The 18,468-nt window shown below is 35.2% G+C and overlaps 2 protein-coding genes across 3 annotated transcripts; one reads left to right on the top strand and one right to left on the bottom strand.

The window, feature by feature from the left end:
• Window positions 1–2,828: 2,828 nt before the first annotated feature.
• Window positions 2,829–3,975, bottom strand: LOC119079858. The gene is made up of 3 exons (XM_037187932.1): window positions 3,681–3,975; window positions 3,196–3,580; window positions 2,829–3,123 (listed from the first exon to the last, which is right to left on the bottom strand). Exons 1-3 carry the CDS (start codon window positions 3,846–3,848, stop codon window positions 3,020–3,022), a joined length of 657 nt encoding a protein of 218 aa, XP_037043827.1. The 5' UTR covers window positions 3,849–3,975; the 3' UTR covers window positions 2,829–3,019.
• Window positions 3,976–10,364: 6,389 nt separating this feature from the next.
• Window positions 10,365–18,229, top strand: LOC119079857 (chitin deacetylase 1). 2 transcript variants are annotated; one of them, XM_037187931.1, is made up of 5 exons: window positions 10,365–10,648; window positions 12,947–13,082; window positions 15,028–15,140; window positions 16,742–16,891; window positions 16,958–18,229. In XM_037187931.1, exons 1-5 carry the CDS (start codon window positions 10,597–10,599, stop codon window positions 18,109–18,111), a joined length of 1,605 nt encoding a protein of 534 aa, XP_037043826.1. In that variant the 5' UTR covers window positions 10,365–10,596; the 3' UTR covers window positions 18,112–18,229. The 2 variants fall into 2 exon arrangements, with proteins under 2 accessions (XP_037043826.1, XP_037043825.1); XM_037187930.1 differs by lacking the exon at window positions 15,028–15,140 and adding an exon at window positions 13,510–13,640 and having other exon boundaries at window positions 10,366–10,648.
• The last annotated feature ends 239 nt before the right edge of the window (window positions 18,230–18,468 follow it).

The raw sequence follows: 18,468 nt of genomic DNA, 5'->3' as shown, positions 1-18,468 counted from the left end.
TTATTTATATAATCCTTGATGCACTCTCGGTTTTCGATGCAATGAATGTTGGCGCGAGTTTGTTTTTGTATTTCTTCGTAGAAATAAAAGAGAAAAAATAATTAAATTAAATGTGCGAGTTGGAATGTTGTGTTTTTGACCGCATGCGGTTAATTTCATTTGGCCATGCTGCGCCTTAAAGAGAGCTTTCCATGAATCAATACACACTTTAAGTTGATATCAACGAGCAATTTATATGTTCGCAACATTGCAGATGACTTTTAAGTACAATCATTACGAATATTCGAGATGAATATCAACGACGTTGATCGAAAATGGTTAATTTGCAGCGCTTAATGGTATTACCTGTTGCATGACTTCATTACTTTCCGGAATTTGTATTTTCAGATGTGAATATTTTGGAGATTTTGGATTTGTCTAGACTTTTTGGCGAAGTCATTCATTATTTAAGGTCTTAAGTGATAGCAATCAAGGGTTTAGTGTTTGGTGTTTCTGCGAAAACCCGTTCGAAGTTGAATATTATTCGAACCATATAGTATACAATAGATTTACACTCATAATTGGGAAGTGGACAAATGTATACTATACATTTGTCCACTTCCCAATTATGAGTGTAACTCTATAATTCGAACAGACCTGGGTCGAAAAATTCTTGGTTTGTGTTTGAAACTACTTTGATATTTGAAATATTTCCCAAGCTGTAGAAATTCACAATGCTAAAATTTATACTGCCAAAAATGAGTTTGAAATTTCACCTGGGGATTACCTGGAGGCGCAGCTACCCGCTACATGTAAATTTTCAACTCTTTTTTGTTAGTGTAGATTTGCAACATAATCTATTTTAATGAGGAAGAGCACGTCTTTCCTTTATTTCGTACACTTTATCCTCCACCCGAGAGAAAGTTAAATTTTTAACAACGTTTTATTACGATGAGCTTTTACAAACCGCAATCGTTGCAAGATAGAATCATTAAATCTGCTACTTCTACTGTTTTCAAATTTTAGCAAAATCTTTTACTTCATTTGTTTTTACACACATAATTACTAGAAGAAAACAACAGAAAACCTGTTTTATTTGTTGCGATTATATTGCATTGGTAACTTCCTTAAGTTAACTCAAGCTTGATAATTTGGTGACTGTAACAATGTACACACTGAATTACTCGTATGACGTAACCTAAATACGACAAGTTTATGTGCATATATCTAGCCTGCATTTAGGCGAGATATCAATCAGCATCTAACTCTTCTCATAGAGTATTTGCATACTACGAAGCGTGATTCGGTAGTCGAGTTAAGAGTCACTACTTGGCTGAATTTATAGTCTACATTTGTGCCATTTCGTATTTTATTTTCGATGATAACATCGTATCGGCGTCCTTTCTGGAAAAAGCGAGACCATCGTTTTGTGTCAAGAAATTTTGGCTTTGAGTGAATCTGAGCCGATTTTGGAAATTGTAGTTTTAATCGGTGAGGAATAAGATTTCTCAGATCAAGTTCGTTCGAGTTTTACGAAGAGTCAAAAATTCATATTATTTTTAGAAGTTTGTTTACTTCCTGTAGTGTTACCAACCGATGCCTTAAATTTCATTGTTTATTTTTACAGTCATTTTCAACTCAATGCAGCGTTTTTAACCTGTTATAAATAGTATTATTTTATGAATATAAAGAAGCAGTCAAAGGACCTGACCCACCTAAGTTTTAGGGCATAGTAATTAAAGTACGTTAAAAATGTGTAGCTCAAATTCATGTTAGGTGAGTTGGTATCTACCTACAGGCGCTTTTTATTTTTCTTTATGTTTCTAACTAACTTCAGGATCTTCTGAAGTTTTGAGGCGCTACCCCACTACCGACCCTAGGGAAACCAAAGGCATGTAATAGTTATTTACATGACTAGTGATAAAAAGATGAAAAGTAGAGTTTTCGTGTGAATTTTTTTGATCCGAGTCAAAGTCGAGGTCAATAAACACACGAAAACGAGACTTTTCATTTTTATCCCGAGTTATGTGATGTATTTTACATGCTCAGAGCGTCGAAAGTAGGGCTATAAATACATGAAAAGTACGGTTTTTGACGCATGTAGCATGTAAAGTTCTATTGTATCTTTTGTCGTGAGGGGTATTTTTTTATTTAACAGTATTTTACATTATCTATAAATAAAATAATTCTGCCAAGTTCTTGGAAGGTGGAATTGTACCAAAAATCTTCCCATTAGAAATATCATTCGACCAATCGTCAACAAAACGCAATTTTCTCATGGCCTATTGAGCGGAGAAAATGAGGTAAATCAAATAGAAAATTCCACCTTGAGCGAATTGCGGCCAGAGCGAAGCGAGGAAACTTTCGCTCTTGCTGAAATTTCATATTTTCTTCCCTTTGATTTACAAATTACTGTCCTCTTAAAAACTATTCCCCAACAAGAAACAAATTATTTTCTTCGTTCCAGCCTCGGACCTACCCTTCCGGAAAGTAGAAAGCAAATAGAGACAATACCGAGAGGTCACCGACTTCAAGTGATTCTCTTGGGACTATTTTCAAGTGAGTACCCCGTTGGACGCCACTAGATGCATAAATTTACATTTTTGAACTGTAATCGCAATTCGAAGCACTATACGGATCGCACAGAAAAATGGTTGTTAGGACGTGAACGGTGTTAAGTACACACTGTGAACACAGAGTCTTTGCCCATAATTGCAAATTTCAAGAGAAGGTTCGATCTTCAATGTTTACTTATATTTACACGCACTACGACAGAGAGCCGATAACCGACAGATACAAATGGTTTAAATTCCTGTGGGGATGGAACTTAATTGATTCAAACAATGATCAAATTGATTTCATTTTATTTGTCTTAGATCTTTCAAGCTGCAATACATCGCAGTAATTTTAAGTATTTAGTCTGATTGGACATGCGTCAGGCTTTAGGTCAAAAATTTAGTTCATTTATGTCGTCATTATGGAATTGAGCAAGAGTCTTATACTTGTCATTCGTTAGATTATGTGCACAATTGTGCACGTCTCAACGAATCGCTTTGAAATGGAAATTTTCCGGCAGACTAAAGTTCGTTTCCAGAACCACCGTCGCGCGTTTTAACAGTTCTGTCTGTGGAGTTTTCGGTCCATCTGCATAAAAATGAGAACAATTTTTTTTAGAATTCAATTCGCTTCGTCTTCATTTTTATTGTGAACACCCACCGACTACGTCAATAATTGCTTTTGAATCTTCGATTTCAATGAATTTTCGATTCGTCGACTTACAAACGTTGTGGTCAACTTTGAAATTTTCATTCGAAGCAATCCGCGGCACATCATAACGACCAACTCTTACATCGTCGTCAACGATAACTTCAGGTTCGACGTATGATTCCAGCATATCGGCAAATCGATTGTTAACAGCTGCGGGTGATGTCACCGATGACTTTGAAAACAACCGGTCAGCTTCATTGACTGTCAACTGACCGGTTTGGAAATTTCTTTCTATATCTCGATCCCAGCCATGAATTATGTTAGTAAATGGTGCACTCACCAAGCAATTTTCTTCATATTTATAAATCCGTTGTTCCAAAACATTCAATTGTTCCTAAAAAATATCATGTCATGGGTCTCACAGCTCATAGTTTTATCGGGTGCATAGAAAGGCAGTACGACTTTAACAGCGTAATTGAAATTGTACGACTTACGGTAATTTTAGCCTTCCGTTCTATCAACTCCTTCAAAGCATTATTCGACTTATTTGACGTATTCGAAGTGTTCGAAGTATTCAACGAAAGATGTAATGGTGATGTTTGCGGGCTGATCGATCGCATTTTGCGCTCTTGGATTGTCACAACGTCTTGCTTTGGATTCATTTTTGTACATCCAATTATGTCACAGGTCACCTTTTCTCCGATTTTCGAAATATTTCGTCTCACTTTTGGAATAACTTAAGTTCTAACGAAAGACAAAATGTGCTCTTTGTGTCAGCCAGTCAAAATGTCAACGAATGACAATAAGTAATAAAAGGGAAAGGGCTGTCCAAGCTTCTGAAACTGTGTTAACTTTCGAGTTGATCAAAATTTTCTTGTGGCGCCAACAAGGATTGCGCCCACATCATGCACACTTGGTCCCACCTTATGGGCGGGTCAGGTACCTGTACTGACACTTTTCTAAATTTGTGGTCAATTTATTATTTTTCATTTTCTATTTTAAACTTCAGAAGCATAACTGATTCCAGTTAATTATTTCAGCTGTATTCATAAAAACTTATCAAATTTAGTACATTAATATATTAAGAGTCAATTCGCAAAAGCTTCGAACAGTCTGGATTCAAGCCGACGGCGATTCAAACGAATAGCTTCAACGAATCATCGTTACATCATTACATTATGAGAATTTCGTGGAACAACTTTTTTCTCGAGAAATTTTTGTTGGGCTGACATGGCCCTTAGAAAAATTTTCTCCGGAGTTGTCGCAAAAATCGTTTTTTATCAATAGCTCTAACATGCGAGATGTAAATTGTGTATGTTTATGAAGGTCGATTAGGGGAATATTGTTGACCAACAAACGCCGATGTCCGGCCCACCCAGCCACCGCAACAAGTGATTTTCCTCGGAAAAACTGAAATTTTGCCTGGGGAAGCAAGTAGCAGGAAGCTCTAACCTGGAGCTTACTTCACGTACTATCTATTGACACCCCAAACGATCACACGACCCATCAAATTCCGAAAAATGTTCGAAGCTGCTGCCCTGACGTTCTCCAAATAACGTTTTCTCGAGCGACTTCATAAAAATTGTATTCTTTATAGTTATGTAACGTCAGATTTTTCGTCCATAAATGCCGAACCATAACGCTAACCCTAAATCCTGACCATAAAGGCAAATGTCAAACAATAAAGGCAAATGCAAAAATAATTAAATTTCGACTCGATGGATTCTGATCAAACAAAATGTGTAGTGCATGATCTCAGGATTCCGACAAAGCCATTAGTTTTCCAATCGGACCAACATCTCCTGAGAGATAAGACTTTGAAAAAGTTAAAATTTTACACATTGATCACGACATGATTTTAAAGTCTTATCGCTCGGCATATAGAAGTCCGATTCAAAAACTAATTAGTTTTCCGGAGTCCTGAGATCACGCGCTACACACTGGCATTTTGTTTGATCAGAACCCGTCTAGTCGAAATTTAATTATTTTTGCATTTGCCTTTATCGTTTGACATTTGCCTTAATTGTCAGGATTTAGGGTTAGCGTTATGGTTCGGCATTTATGGACGAAAAATCTGACGTTACCTAGTTTTACTAGATGATAAATGGTAAAAGCGAATATTTAAGCGAGGGGGAACTTTGCGGCCAGAGCGAAGGGAGGGCCGTAATTCACACGAGTTTAATTTATTCAAGAGGTAGACAAGAAATATGCCATCTTTTCAGTAGACCTTGTTTTTGCGCACAAATTTACCCAACAATTCAGCGCTCTCAAGCCGATGGTCCAGACTGTACTTGTTATTGGCCGTAAAAAGGCTAGACCAAAGAACCTAACAAGGTAATAGAAGAAAATAAAGTAATTTTGACAGTTTCAAATGTCATTTTTGTTTTTTAAGATTTTTAGACTCTAAAAAATGGGATGAGAGACAAGATATTTTTGAAAAATAGGCACGAATGTTCCTCTAATGAAAATCTAATCACTGGAATTTATATTAATAAGTAATCTAACATCCTAAAAAAAACTTTCGTAACAATTTAATAAACAAGAAAGATGAAAACAAAAGTTTTTTCTATACAAATTAGTCGGGAAAGAGCGACTTTTTATAATTTATTTTGAAAAAAAAAAAAAATCTTCTACAACATATGAACGAAACACAATTTTATATTTTTAAAGTTGAAATGAAAATCCACAAAACTCACATCAAATTTATACAACAATCGGCAATGTTATAACATGGCTTCGATGTGCCTTTGTTATTGTAAACGAAAGTTCTACACTGTTCTAAAAAAATTACAGCCTCATGACAGTCTCCTGACAGTCTTTTCAAATATTGAAAAATATTCAGAAGAAAGTCGTGCCAAATTATTAAAATGCTTTTTAAATGTATTTGAATTATCGTAAAAGAAATTCTGTAAACGGGGAATTGTTCTATTTTGTGTAAAGAATGTAAATAAATTATAAAAATTTTGTCTGTTTCCCGACTAAATTAGTCGACAACTTCTCTTTAATCCAGCAAGCCACTTTCAAAGATTTGCGAGATGTTTATTATTCGAACATTTAAAAATAACCGTTTTGCCGAAATTAAATAGCAGATCTCTGAATCCATCCCGTTTCGATCGTCAAGCGCTTCCATTAGTGGTAAATTTGATCCACCCTACAACTGTCGCGGCTTTGGAGATTCAAGGTTACACCGACATTGAGGAATTTTTACAAGTCATCCAAACATGGTTCAGCATTGTGAACAACCGTACTCCAGAAAAAGGAATAAGTCGTCAAGATTTTACAGATCACAGAAATCGTCAAGAGAGCTTCCAAAACTCATTTCTCAAACGATTTGTGGAGTGGTTGCAATTTTGGAAAGAAACGGACTCGCACACTGGCGGGTTGACAAATTGCCTTTTCAGGCATCAATTTGTAGTACGGATGGTCTGATACGGCACTACTCGGCGACTCCTGTTTAATATGTAGTTAATGGCAAGTAATACTAAAGACTACTCTATTTGACACCAAAAACCTCTATTACCTTGCTAGGTGCTTTGCTAAACCAATCAAATCAAATTTTGGTCGTCATTATCAATAACAGATTTTGTAGTCCTTGTCCAGGCTGTAAACTTTGGTCTTGGTCCAAGCAACATAATGATGAGGCTTTTGTACAAGGTTTAGTTCTTCGGCTATGATATCAGAACTTTTTTTTTGCACATAAAAGTTGTGCATTCATTATTATCGTCTGATCAATCGAATATGAATTCATCGCAACATTGAAGTTTATAATTAAATTTTCCATTAGAAAAGAGCCACACATTTCAATTGTCCGACCAAAAATGTTGCAATGATCTCACATGAAATAAAATGTCAAGGAAAAGTTATTCTTATCTTCAACAACAATATTGTGATTCGCATTTCTTTCGCAATTTCTAAAAATTTCATTTATTATTAACTATTATGTGCTCGGCCATTATTATATGATCACTTGTTTTTTAGGTAATAAAATGTTTAAATACTCAATGGACTGACATTGATTTCTTGCATTCAGACGAATTTTTGAAACAATATTATGTGGTGGTGGCGCCATGAGTGTAGCGTAATTTTTAGGTACGAATGGAATAGTGATACCTGTTCGGTAATCTTTTTTTTGCAACAGTAAAATGGCTGGTATTGGTATATATTGCTCAGATTGAATAGGAATCAGATTCAAATCGGAAAGATTCGACAGGGTAATACCATAAATAAATCTGTTTACCGAAAAAATGCAAATTAGACAAATTTAATTGATTAGCACTACTCAACGAGCCGTCGCGTTTTTTTTTTCGTCTTCCTTTCTTGGAATATGATTCTTCTTCTTCTTCTTCTGAATAATTAAAGGCAGTGGCCTTGATATTTAAAGAAACAAAAAGTCTCAACGTCGACAAATTCTGATTTGATTATCTGTATCATCCCATCATCATACCCATACCGGCTTATAAAACTATGAAATTAAAAGTTATCCGGATATTTTTCATTTAATAAAAGCGAATGAAGTGCCGACGTACGTGCAGGTCGTACCTTTAAATTGAAATGACACACATTTTCTCCTCAAACAAAATTACCCCTCCCTACCGAAAACAAGTGATTAGTCGTTGTTTCATTGTTGTTGTTATTGCTGCTGTTGTTCGTTTTTATTCACTTTCAGTGAAGTTCAACCAGCGCATACAACTTGAAATCTATATTTATATGTTGTGATGTTTATGTAAATATGTGGATTTTAAATGTTAAAAATTTTATTTCATTTTTTTTCTGTTTCAGAGGTATTGTAGACACGCCGATGTGTATGTATAACAAAATTAATATTTTGCAATCTTTTCCTTTACGGAATGGGGATAATCAATGAAATTTTGTAGAAAAAAAAAGTTTTTTTTAAATTGAAACGGCACACATTGACTAGAAACCTCATTACATACCATTCGAAAGCTTTCCTCTAAAATAGATCAAAGCTTGTCAAAGTTTGGGGTTCCAATTACGAGCTCATTTGCATCTTCAAAGGTAGTGTGATACTCGTACGAAAAATGAATATTTCGGGTTGACGCAGACGAATTCCGACTCGTAGGGTATGAGATCTCCACTTTTATCTCTCTAGTGACTTAGATCTTAGAAAAACCCGTAGAATGCACAACTAGAGGCGAAGGTGCTTAGACCCTGTGTCTCACCTACTTTATCCTTATCCCAGAGCCGAAAATACACTCTCTCTAGCAAACAAACTCTCTTAAAAAATCGAATTAGGGTGTAAATTTATTTTGAGAAACTCTCCTTCTTCATAAGGTTTAAAGTGAACAGACCCTCGAATCGCAAACAAGTAGCAGAGTTTCAGGACCTTAATAAATGTAGTTTGTTTGCTAGAGAGGGTATTGACACGATCAATTATGCGTTGCTGATACCGACAATTAGGGCACCTCGCACACCCTCATTTTAAATGATCTGCGGAATCACACTATCATGGTTAACATCACGATTTTCTATTTTATATTTTCTTTAATTTACAGCCTTACATTGACTTTATCAAATTTATATGATTTCTATGGCTCGTTAGGACTGATAACTTGGTACCTTAGGATTCCGAGACCTTGTACATTAGGATTCTGAAACGGATAATCATCACAACGACAAAAGTAAACGATAACCAACTGATGATGAGCAAAGTAAAATAAATGTTAAAAAAATGAAGTACAAGATGTCGAACAAAATGGATAATTTGAAGAACAGATTTGATCGTTAAAATGCGATCCGCTTGTCGTTTGTTAAAGGTTAGAACTACTAATCAAAGAATGTTGATTGCTGTTTTAGGTTTTTCTGTAATTCAAATGAGATTATCGATATTCTCTGCTTAGGAGTTTTAACCTTTTACTAACGACAAGCGCATTGCAGTTTAATCATTAAATCTGTTCTTCAAATTATCATTCCATTTTGATCGACATCTTGTACTTCATTTGGTTAACATTTATTTTACTTTATAATAGCACATCACCCGTAGGTTATCGTTTACTTTTAGTCGTTTTTGTCGATAACAGATGATTATTCGTTTCCGAATCCGACTCCTTCAGATGTTCATTAGGTCTGCGATTTTCAAAGCCTCAAATGAGTGACGCATTTTGTTTCAGCTGTTCATACAAACAAATGTGCTAATACTTACGAGAGAACAATGTACATGCATTCGCGTGCGTGGTAATGGTAAAACCGTTTAAAGACGTAAAAACACATTTGTTTGCATGAGTGGATCACCTAAAAAACAGCTGAAACGAAATGCGTCACTAATTTCAAAGTTGCCGACTCTACTTGAGAATTCAGATGCTTCCAGAGAATAACGAGATGCCAAGTGAACGTAATTTAATCCCAATCCCTATAAGTACTTAACCTCATATATACAAACAATGTAGCTTCAACTTAGAAATCTATTACTTCAATTGTTTGAGATATTATAAAGTATTTGCTACGAGTTGCTTCATTACTCTTAACATGCATTTGGAATATAAATAATATTACTTGAATGGGTCTATCTAATGTAACACTTTTAAGGCTATCTTTCGCAATATACATAAGTTATGTACACAACACCTTGTAATGATAAAATTGAGCAATTGCGATTAATCAACAGTTAAATGAGATTCCGGATATCGATCAACGAATCGATCAATCAATGCACCCATTGATCTTTCGAGAGAATTTTTTTTTTTTTTGTAAAAATAAAATTCAAAATCAGATCCATTGAAACTGATAGAGTTCATCATTTCGGCTAATTGCAAATAATCATTAATAACAATTACACGTCGGTAGAGAAAATATGATTTGCAATTTTTATCGATCAAACACAACAAAGCTGTGCTGGAAATATCGGATTTTTACTGCACGATTCCGAAAAAAATTTCATTTAAAATTTAGCATTAAACGAACGAATGAAAAAAAATCTCCATCGAAACCGAACAAATTGTATCGATGTATCGGGCAAGGCGATAATATCATCAGCATTTCGTCTACACATATATCTGCTGTATATAATACAACGTAAAGCATTTTCTCGATAATAATTATGTCGTTGTAAGACTCCCATTCGGAGCTCCTTTAATATCCCACTTAAAAAAATTTAATCACACAAATCCAACGGCCCCCACTGAAGTGAAAGTCTTGATAAATAGACCCTAAGATCGCCAAACAACACCTAGTAGTCGCGAAGCTGCCTCATTAAACACATATACCAGGTGTGCTGGGTACTGTGTGTGTATAGAAACGAAGAACGAAAGAAATAAAAAAAAAACAAATTCTCATTTAAATGTTACAAATCTAAAGAATTGTCGAAAAAATTATTTATTTTTTTTTTGTTTTAATTTATTAGAGTTAATTTTAGAGGTTAAACTATAAATTCTGTGAATAGCCATTAAAATAATAATGGCGCGTTCATTCCAAATTATTGGAATTGTTGCGCTATGTGTGATTATCGGTAAGTGTTCATCAACCCCCCACAAAAAAATCGTTTTTCAAATAAATTTTTCCATGGAAAATTTTATCAGAATTGATTGACTCAAAGCAGTGATGTGATTCCAAAAAAAATAATTGATTTTTTGAGTGACAATTTAACAAAAAAGAAAAAAATTCGGTTAAACAGTGACTATGGGTAAAGGTCAAGCGCAATTAGGTTCTTTTTCTCCCTATCTTCAAAAGAAAAATTCAATCGAACGAACATCAAATTCCTCGCACGTCTTTCTCGTCCAAAGCTCGTCTGGTTTCTGAACAATGTTATAGAGTCGAGACAATGTGGATATGGATATACCACACACTAAATGTCTTCACACATGTATCTCTCTTGCATATATTAAAAAAAACCATCGAACGGTGTATCGAATATCATGTTATGGTTATAATGAGGAGGGAGACCTTCTAACAGAAATATTAATTTATGATTGTCCTATTAACATATAACAGATTTCGTATCTTAAGATACTCATACACCAGCAGCACACACGAGACTTGATTGATCCAAACTGATTTTTTTTCTGTTCGTAAGGCTTACATACAGATTTTTCTTTCTTCTATTTAGATAAACCAGTAACCAGTCATGTTTACCGAATTAAATATTAATTTTTGTATTGAATAATGATGATGAATAATTTGAAATAAATGGATATGTGTAAGCTTATGTGAACGAAACATACCTCAACCTCATCCAACTCATGTCCACACACAGAGTGTGCGGGTATTTTTTTCTCGTCTTCATTTGTATATCTTACTCGGCGCTACCTTTTAATAATTCGCGTTATTGGATGCAAACTGGTTTCGGTTTTATTATTACCACAAAAATGAAAGAAAAAGTTGTCACCTTTTTGTAAAAGAGAAAATTATTACTTCAGTCTGACCGCGAGGAAAACGAAACTTGTTTTCTTGCTTCATACCGAATGGCTTTTTACATAACATTATACCGAGTCAATTAAATTACCTTAAAGTCAAACCATCATTTTTACTACTTATATACAGATATTACGAATGCGAACTGATAAACCAGGATTTCGGACATCATTTCGCATAACATACTGTGTTATACTGTAATATTATATATGTTTGTGAACATGTAACGCATGCAACATTATATATCGAGACATATATGTTCAAGTTTTGTAATGTTGTGGAATATTTTAATGCGTCTCGAACCTCTTAGTCCGACTGTATTTATTATGATATGGCGAAAGAAGGCAAAATGTGTCTCTGTAGGGATTTAATCTCATTGTATACCTGTGGCGTTATAACAGTCGATTGCTAATGATGCAAAACGAACATATTTGCATATTATATTGAAAACAACGTGTTCGTTGGTTGTTTATTTTTACAAATTTAGGAAATGGCATTTAAAGTGCTTTCGTATTGTGAGCACGATTTTTATGTTCGATTAACCGTACGAAATGTTTCAAGAAGTTTATCGACCCGAAGACGTGGAGTGTCACAGAAGAAAAAGTATCAACAAGCACACAAACTGCACACGAACCGTTCAAGTTGTTTTTGTTTCGTTGAGTTTCGAATTCGGAAAACAATAAGACATTAAGAGTCTCATTAAATTGGAGAAAATTTTTGTTTGCTTTTTTGATATAATATTTTACCACCTGCACAATTCGAAAGTTGGCCATTACACAGCAATTTGCCTCCTGCAAAAATGATCCATTACATGCGGACTATCTTCTATTCATTTTTTTCATTTTCCCATGTGCATTGTGCACACTGTGTTGATCGAGGACTTGCATTCAATTATTGAGTTGCCGGTTCGATGGTTCGAATATCAGCCGCAAGACTATGATTCTGTCAATCAGATTTGTCCACAATCATTGGTTTGCCGCTGTGACAGTATCTACTAACGACATCTCCCGTTCTCCCGTTGCACTGAGTGTTCTATATGTCTTTTTTGCATCGTTTGTATTGTTATTAAGTCAGTTAGGCGAAAAGCACGTTGACGATGTGTTTGTGATACTCGCAATCTCTCTCGTTTATTTTCGAGCATCTCGCTTCGGTAACTGTTTTTGACAAGTGGAGTTGTATACCTCACAGTCGGCTTCTACTCGGATATAATCTACACTTGTCGAAAAGGCAGTTACCGAACCTTATTGCTCAAAAACACGCTTGGGAGTTTGCTTTTATCATCACCAAATTGGTACCTCGCGTAATGAATTACTTCCACAGCATCCAATGTAACCCTACTATTAACCAGTGAAATGTTTAAACCGTTGGGCAATAATTTTTCCATTCATTTTTTTAGCAAACGCTGCGACACGAGTAAAACGACAAGATGATGAAGATGGTGATGCCCAAAGTACCGAAGAATTGTGCCAGGACCGACCTGGTGACGAGTATTTCCGATTAACGACCGATGGCGACTGTCGTGATGTAGTCAGGTAAATTGACGGTGCATGGAAACGCACGTGTGAGATTTGGCAAAATGATGATGCTAGATCGATGCTCAACTACTTTTCCAAGTCATTTAACCATTTTCTTCTAGTTTTTTTTTTCTTTCTCTCGCTCTCTCTCCTGATTTGTTATCTGACAGGAAGTAAAGTGCTCCGTATCTACCGCTGTGTTAGCGGAATGTTTAATTCCTGTTAGCTGACAAAATAGTGTATGTAACTAGGGAGTAAATGTTTTTCTAACACGTTCGATTGCAATCCATTGCGTTCGGCTTTCAGAGGAACACTCATCTTCGCTCCCTAGTTCCATAATCTACTATAAAATGTAACTTTCTATGTAAAAATGCTCTTTAAATTGTTGGTAACGATCGATCTTTAAACGTTGAGAGATTTAAAATATTTTCGATTGTAAATATAGGTGTGATAATGCTGGAGAAAATGGTATAACTAGACTTGCATCGGTGCGCTGCCCTACCGGTCTTGCGTTTGATGTTGAACGTCAGACATGCGATTGGAGAACAAACGTTAAAAATTGTAAACAATTAGAGAGTAAGTTTAATGGACACTCAATGAGATATTCCGCCTTCCATTTCTTTTTAGTTTGGGGGCATAACTTTTATGTGTGATTTTCTATCGTTCTTCGTCTTTCATTAGCAATTTTTTTTTCTTTCCTAATTTTTTTATTCATCCATCAATTCGACTGTCTTACGTCCGTCACTCTTTCGCAAACTTTCGCTCTATTCGATTCAAAATTTTTACGATCATCAGAGTTTTCGATTTTCCATTTTTTTTTGTTCTCTCTTATTTAATGTGTGGTTCCGGAGTGGTCATCGCTCTCGGAACACCTTTTCATTTATCAATAAAAATCTATTCTTTTTCAATTAATATGCCAAAGCACTCAATTAACTTTTATGATTTCATTCAACTATATCCATCTCTTCATTACGTGTTTGTTAATTAAGTATAGTGACCTCGAACATTTAATTTTTTAATTTATTTGTCTTGCATGCAACTTAATGTGTATGCTAAACATATTTTTTTGTATTCTTTCAAAGTCTTGTAATTCATGAGTTGAAAACTAACAGATGTACATGGCGATAGCCTTATGAAAATTGTTTTGTTTTTGTTCTTTTAAGTTTTACTCGATGAATAATGAGGTCAAAACCGTACTATCCGAGTTATATCATCAACAGAAAATTTTGATCAAAACAAAGCCAAATTTTCATGATTGTTGCTGTAGCCATGTTAATATAATATTAAAATAACGACGAACGCAATTGGTAGTGACTTACAATTTTAATATACCGAGGACTTTGGTACAAGAATTAACTAAAACGAAAATACCCCCATGAACAGGTCGTTTGTGATAATATTAAATTGAGTTTGGTAAATTGGTACCATCTGGGATGAAAATGAAAACGAAATAATTTCCGAATTGCGACGATGTATTTAATAACGAACTACCAACGCACCTAGCATAGTAATTGAATAGTTGGTGTGTCAAAATGCTAGTCTTATTAATACCACTGGTATCATTGGTACCATTAATGGTATTAATCACAATAGGTGTAAGCCATTATGGTTCGTAAAGTTCGCGAGCATGGCGGTTTCGTAGACGTTTGACATGAAATATATGGGAGGAATGTCAAAAGTTTACGAAATTACCATACTTTCGAACTTTACGAACCATAATGGTTTACCCCTAATAGAGGGGTATTTTGACACTTCAAATATTCTATGGCTATGCTAGGTGCTTTGGAACTTCCAGTTTTTTGTTGTTGTTGGTTGTTGTTGATGGTTGTTGTTGTTGCCGATTTATAGCGTTATTCTGACATCAACGGAAGCATATAATACGAAAATGGAATTATCTTATTGGTGTCCGATCTATGAAAACCTAAAATTTCTAAGTCTTTTTCTCCTGTTGCCCCCATTGTAGGTGTACCAGAGCTGGACTTAAACAAATTACTTGCCCTTCCGGTTTATCATTCGACGTTGAAAAACAAACTTGTGATTGGAAGGCTAAAGTAACAAATTGCGATAAGAAGGAAAGTAAGTCTCAAACCACAACAGAACAAAATTAAATTAAATTTTGAGATTAAATTTTTTTTTAAACACAAAAATTCTATCAAGAAATTTAAGTGATGTAAATTATTGGCCGTCGCTAAGTTGGTTTGGGATTATACGAAATTTAAGTTAAATTGTTGGTTAAACGGGAATTGCAGAGCTCTTTTTTCAATTGTTATTTATGTCCATCAATGAAGCTGGGTTTCATCGATTTCTTATTCGCGGTTTACGTAAAAGAATCGATTTGTTTTCATACAAAGCTTACCATTCATTAATCCAAAAATGGACCATAATTTTACTCGTTGAAAGACGGCAAGCCGATTGAATCTTTTACTTCTTTTGATCTAAAATTTTTCAAACATGTCGATACAAAATTTATTACTTCATTTGTTGTTCCATACATTTTACTGTATATATGACGGTATTACTCAGAGTTCATCGATTATTTTTGCTATCGCTGTCGCTAGCAGATGACGATCCCTTAATTCTCTTTCGTTGTCGCTCATTAAAAATTTTCTCTTACAAAAAAAGAGCTCTGCTAACCAATAAGGCACAATAAGAAAGGAAAGGTGTATACACAATCAGTGATATGATGTTAAAATGTATATTTGCTTTAAGTTCAAGTCTTTTCGATTAAAAAATAATTTTAAAATCTTTGGTTGCTGGAAGTCTTTTGTAAATATTGTTAATATCCACCAGAAACACACGATTTTCGTTTTTACAAAGCAAACAACTCAACCAAATTCCATTTTTAACGTAAAAATATGATTTGGAAATTTAACACATTTTTTTATTCGTATTTGTTTTGGCTTTTTAATTTGCATATGATGCACATAAATATCTGGTGAATGTTATATATTAAGCACTCAATTGATGATGTGATGGTCAACGAGCGTTGAATGATGTTAAAATTGTAAATCACCAAATTTATTCACCAAATATTTCGTTGCACAATATGGATGAGAAAGAAATTTTTTCGCTTCGTTTTGTTGTTGAAATAAATTAAAAAAATTTACTTTTAATCACTCAGACTAAACACAAAGAAAATTATTTGGTTATGGACTATGTAGTGTTGATGACAGCGTTTTTTTGGGAATTTTAATTCGGAAAAGTTCGGACAATTCCGAAAAATTCGGAAAAAGTTACGAAAAATTCCTAAAATTCGAAAAAAGAATTCAAAATTTTAGCGATTTTTTTTTAAACTTTTTTCGAATTATTCGGTGTTTTCCGAATTTCTCTAAGCTTTCCGACTTTTTCGATTTTACCAAATTTTTCGGAGTTTTCGAATTTTTCGGAGCTTTCCGAATTAAAATTCCCAAAGATATGCCCTGATTGATGATAAAATGATTTGGTTGAATGGCATTATTTGGTAGTTACTGTAAGAAGTTTCATTCATCCCCTCCCACATATTCTGTACATTATCACGACTGATCTGATTACCACAACCCTTGCACATAAAAAAAATTACTGACACACAATACCACCGAAGACTATTAACCAAGAAAACACATAAACCTTTTGCGCAACACAACAAATTTCCAAAACCAAGCTCGTCATTAATTTCTCTCTTATTTCTAACTCAAAAGAACCCCGAAAGGTACTTCCCATATTGAAGACAGATGAACCAGTATGTCCGGAAGGAAAACTATCCTGCGGTAATGGCGAATGTGTTGACAAGGAATTGTTCTGCAATGGAAAACCAGATTGTAAAGACGAATCAGATGAAAATGCTTGCAGTAAGTGAAAGCAAACGATTGAATTTTCAGTTGACTTCACTAATCTTTATCATTCCCTTCAAATAGCGGTTGATTTGGATCCGAACAGAGCACCAGAATGCGATCAAACTCAATGTGTTCTACCCGATTGCTTCTGTTCAGCCGATGGAACCCGAATTCCCGGCAACATTGAACCGGTTCAAGTACCGCAAATGATAACGATCACTTTCAACGGAGCCGTTAACGTCGACAATATCGACTTGTACGAAGATATTTTCAACGGAAATCGTCAAAATCCCAATGGTTGCTCCATCAAAGGAACATTCTTCGTTTCGCACAAATATACCAACTACTCTGCCGTTCAAGACTTGAATCGCAAAGGTCACGAAATTTCTACGTTCTCCCTGACACACAAAGACGATCCGAACTACTGGACTCATGGAACATATGACGATTGGTTGGCTGAAATGGCCGGCGCACGATTAATTATCGAACGGTTTGCTAATATCACAGATGGTTCAATTATCGGAACACGAGCTCCTTACTTGAGAGTCGGTGGCAACAAGCAATTCGAAATGATGGCTGACCAATTTTTCGTATATGACGCCTCCATCACAGCTTCGTTGGGACGAGTTCCAATTTGGCCATACACACTTTACTTCCGAATGCCGCATAAGTGCAACGGCAACGCTCACAACTGTCCATCAAGAAGTCATCCAGTTTGGGAAATGGTTATGAATGAATTGGATCGTCGTGATGACCCAACTTTCGATGAATCGCTACCTGGTTGTCACATGGTTGACTCATGTTCGAACATTCAAACCGGAGAACAATTCGGACGTCTTTTGCGTCACAATTTCAACCGTCACTACAATACCAACCGTGCCCCATTGGGTCTACATTTCCATGCATCTTGGTTGAAATCGAAGAAGGAATTCCGCGAAGAATTGATCAAATTCATCGAAGAGATGTTGGGCCGCAACGATGTTTTCTTTGTGACAATGCTTCAAGTCATCCAATGGATGCAAAATCCAACCGAATTGAATTCGCTGAGAGACTTCCAGGAATGGAAGGAAAAGTGTGATGTTAAGGGACAAGCCTATTGCTCGTTACCGAATGCGTGTCCGTTGACCACTCGAGAATTGCCTGGTGAAACTTTGCGTTTGTTCACTTGCATGGAATGCCCGAATAACTATCCATGGATCCTCGACCCAACTGGTGATGGATTTTCGGTTAAATAATTTATCACAAAGAGTCTGAATTTTTTGTTATGTTGATAATAATTTTAAGCAGCGTGTAGCGTGTTCTCGATTGACTCAATAAAATTGAATGGAAGATTTTATTGATGGATGAAAAAAATGGATTTCTTTTATTTTGTTGTCTATTGAATTCGCTCGTAGTTTAGCTTGGTGAAGGAGTTGTCTCTGACAGTAAGTATTCGCTACAGCTATTAAAAATTGTTCGAAAAAATGTAAAATAAGAGAACTTTGAGCAAATAAAAATCCCAAAGTGACTACTGGCACGCGCGTGCGATTAGTGTATAATAGACTATTCGCACACGCGTGACACTAGCATCGGCCTTAAAATAAAGCCATCAG

This window comes from Bradysia coprophila, unplaced genomic scaffold (assembly GCF_014529535.1).
Source record: "Bradysia coprophila strain Holo2 unplaced genomic scaffold, BU_Bcop_v1 contig_348, whole genome shotgun sequence".
Taxonomy (NCBI): Eukaryota; Metazoa; Arthropoda; class Insecta; order Diptera; family Sciaridae; genus Bradysia; species Bradysia coprophila.
Note: the sequence above shows the minus strand (reverse complement) of the source record. Positions and strands in the feature narration are given on the sequence as shown.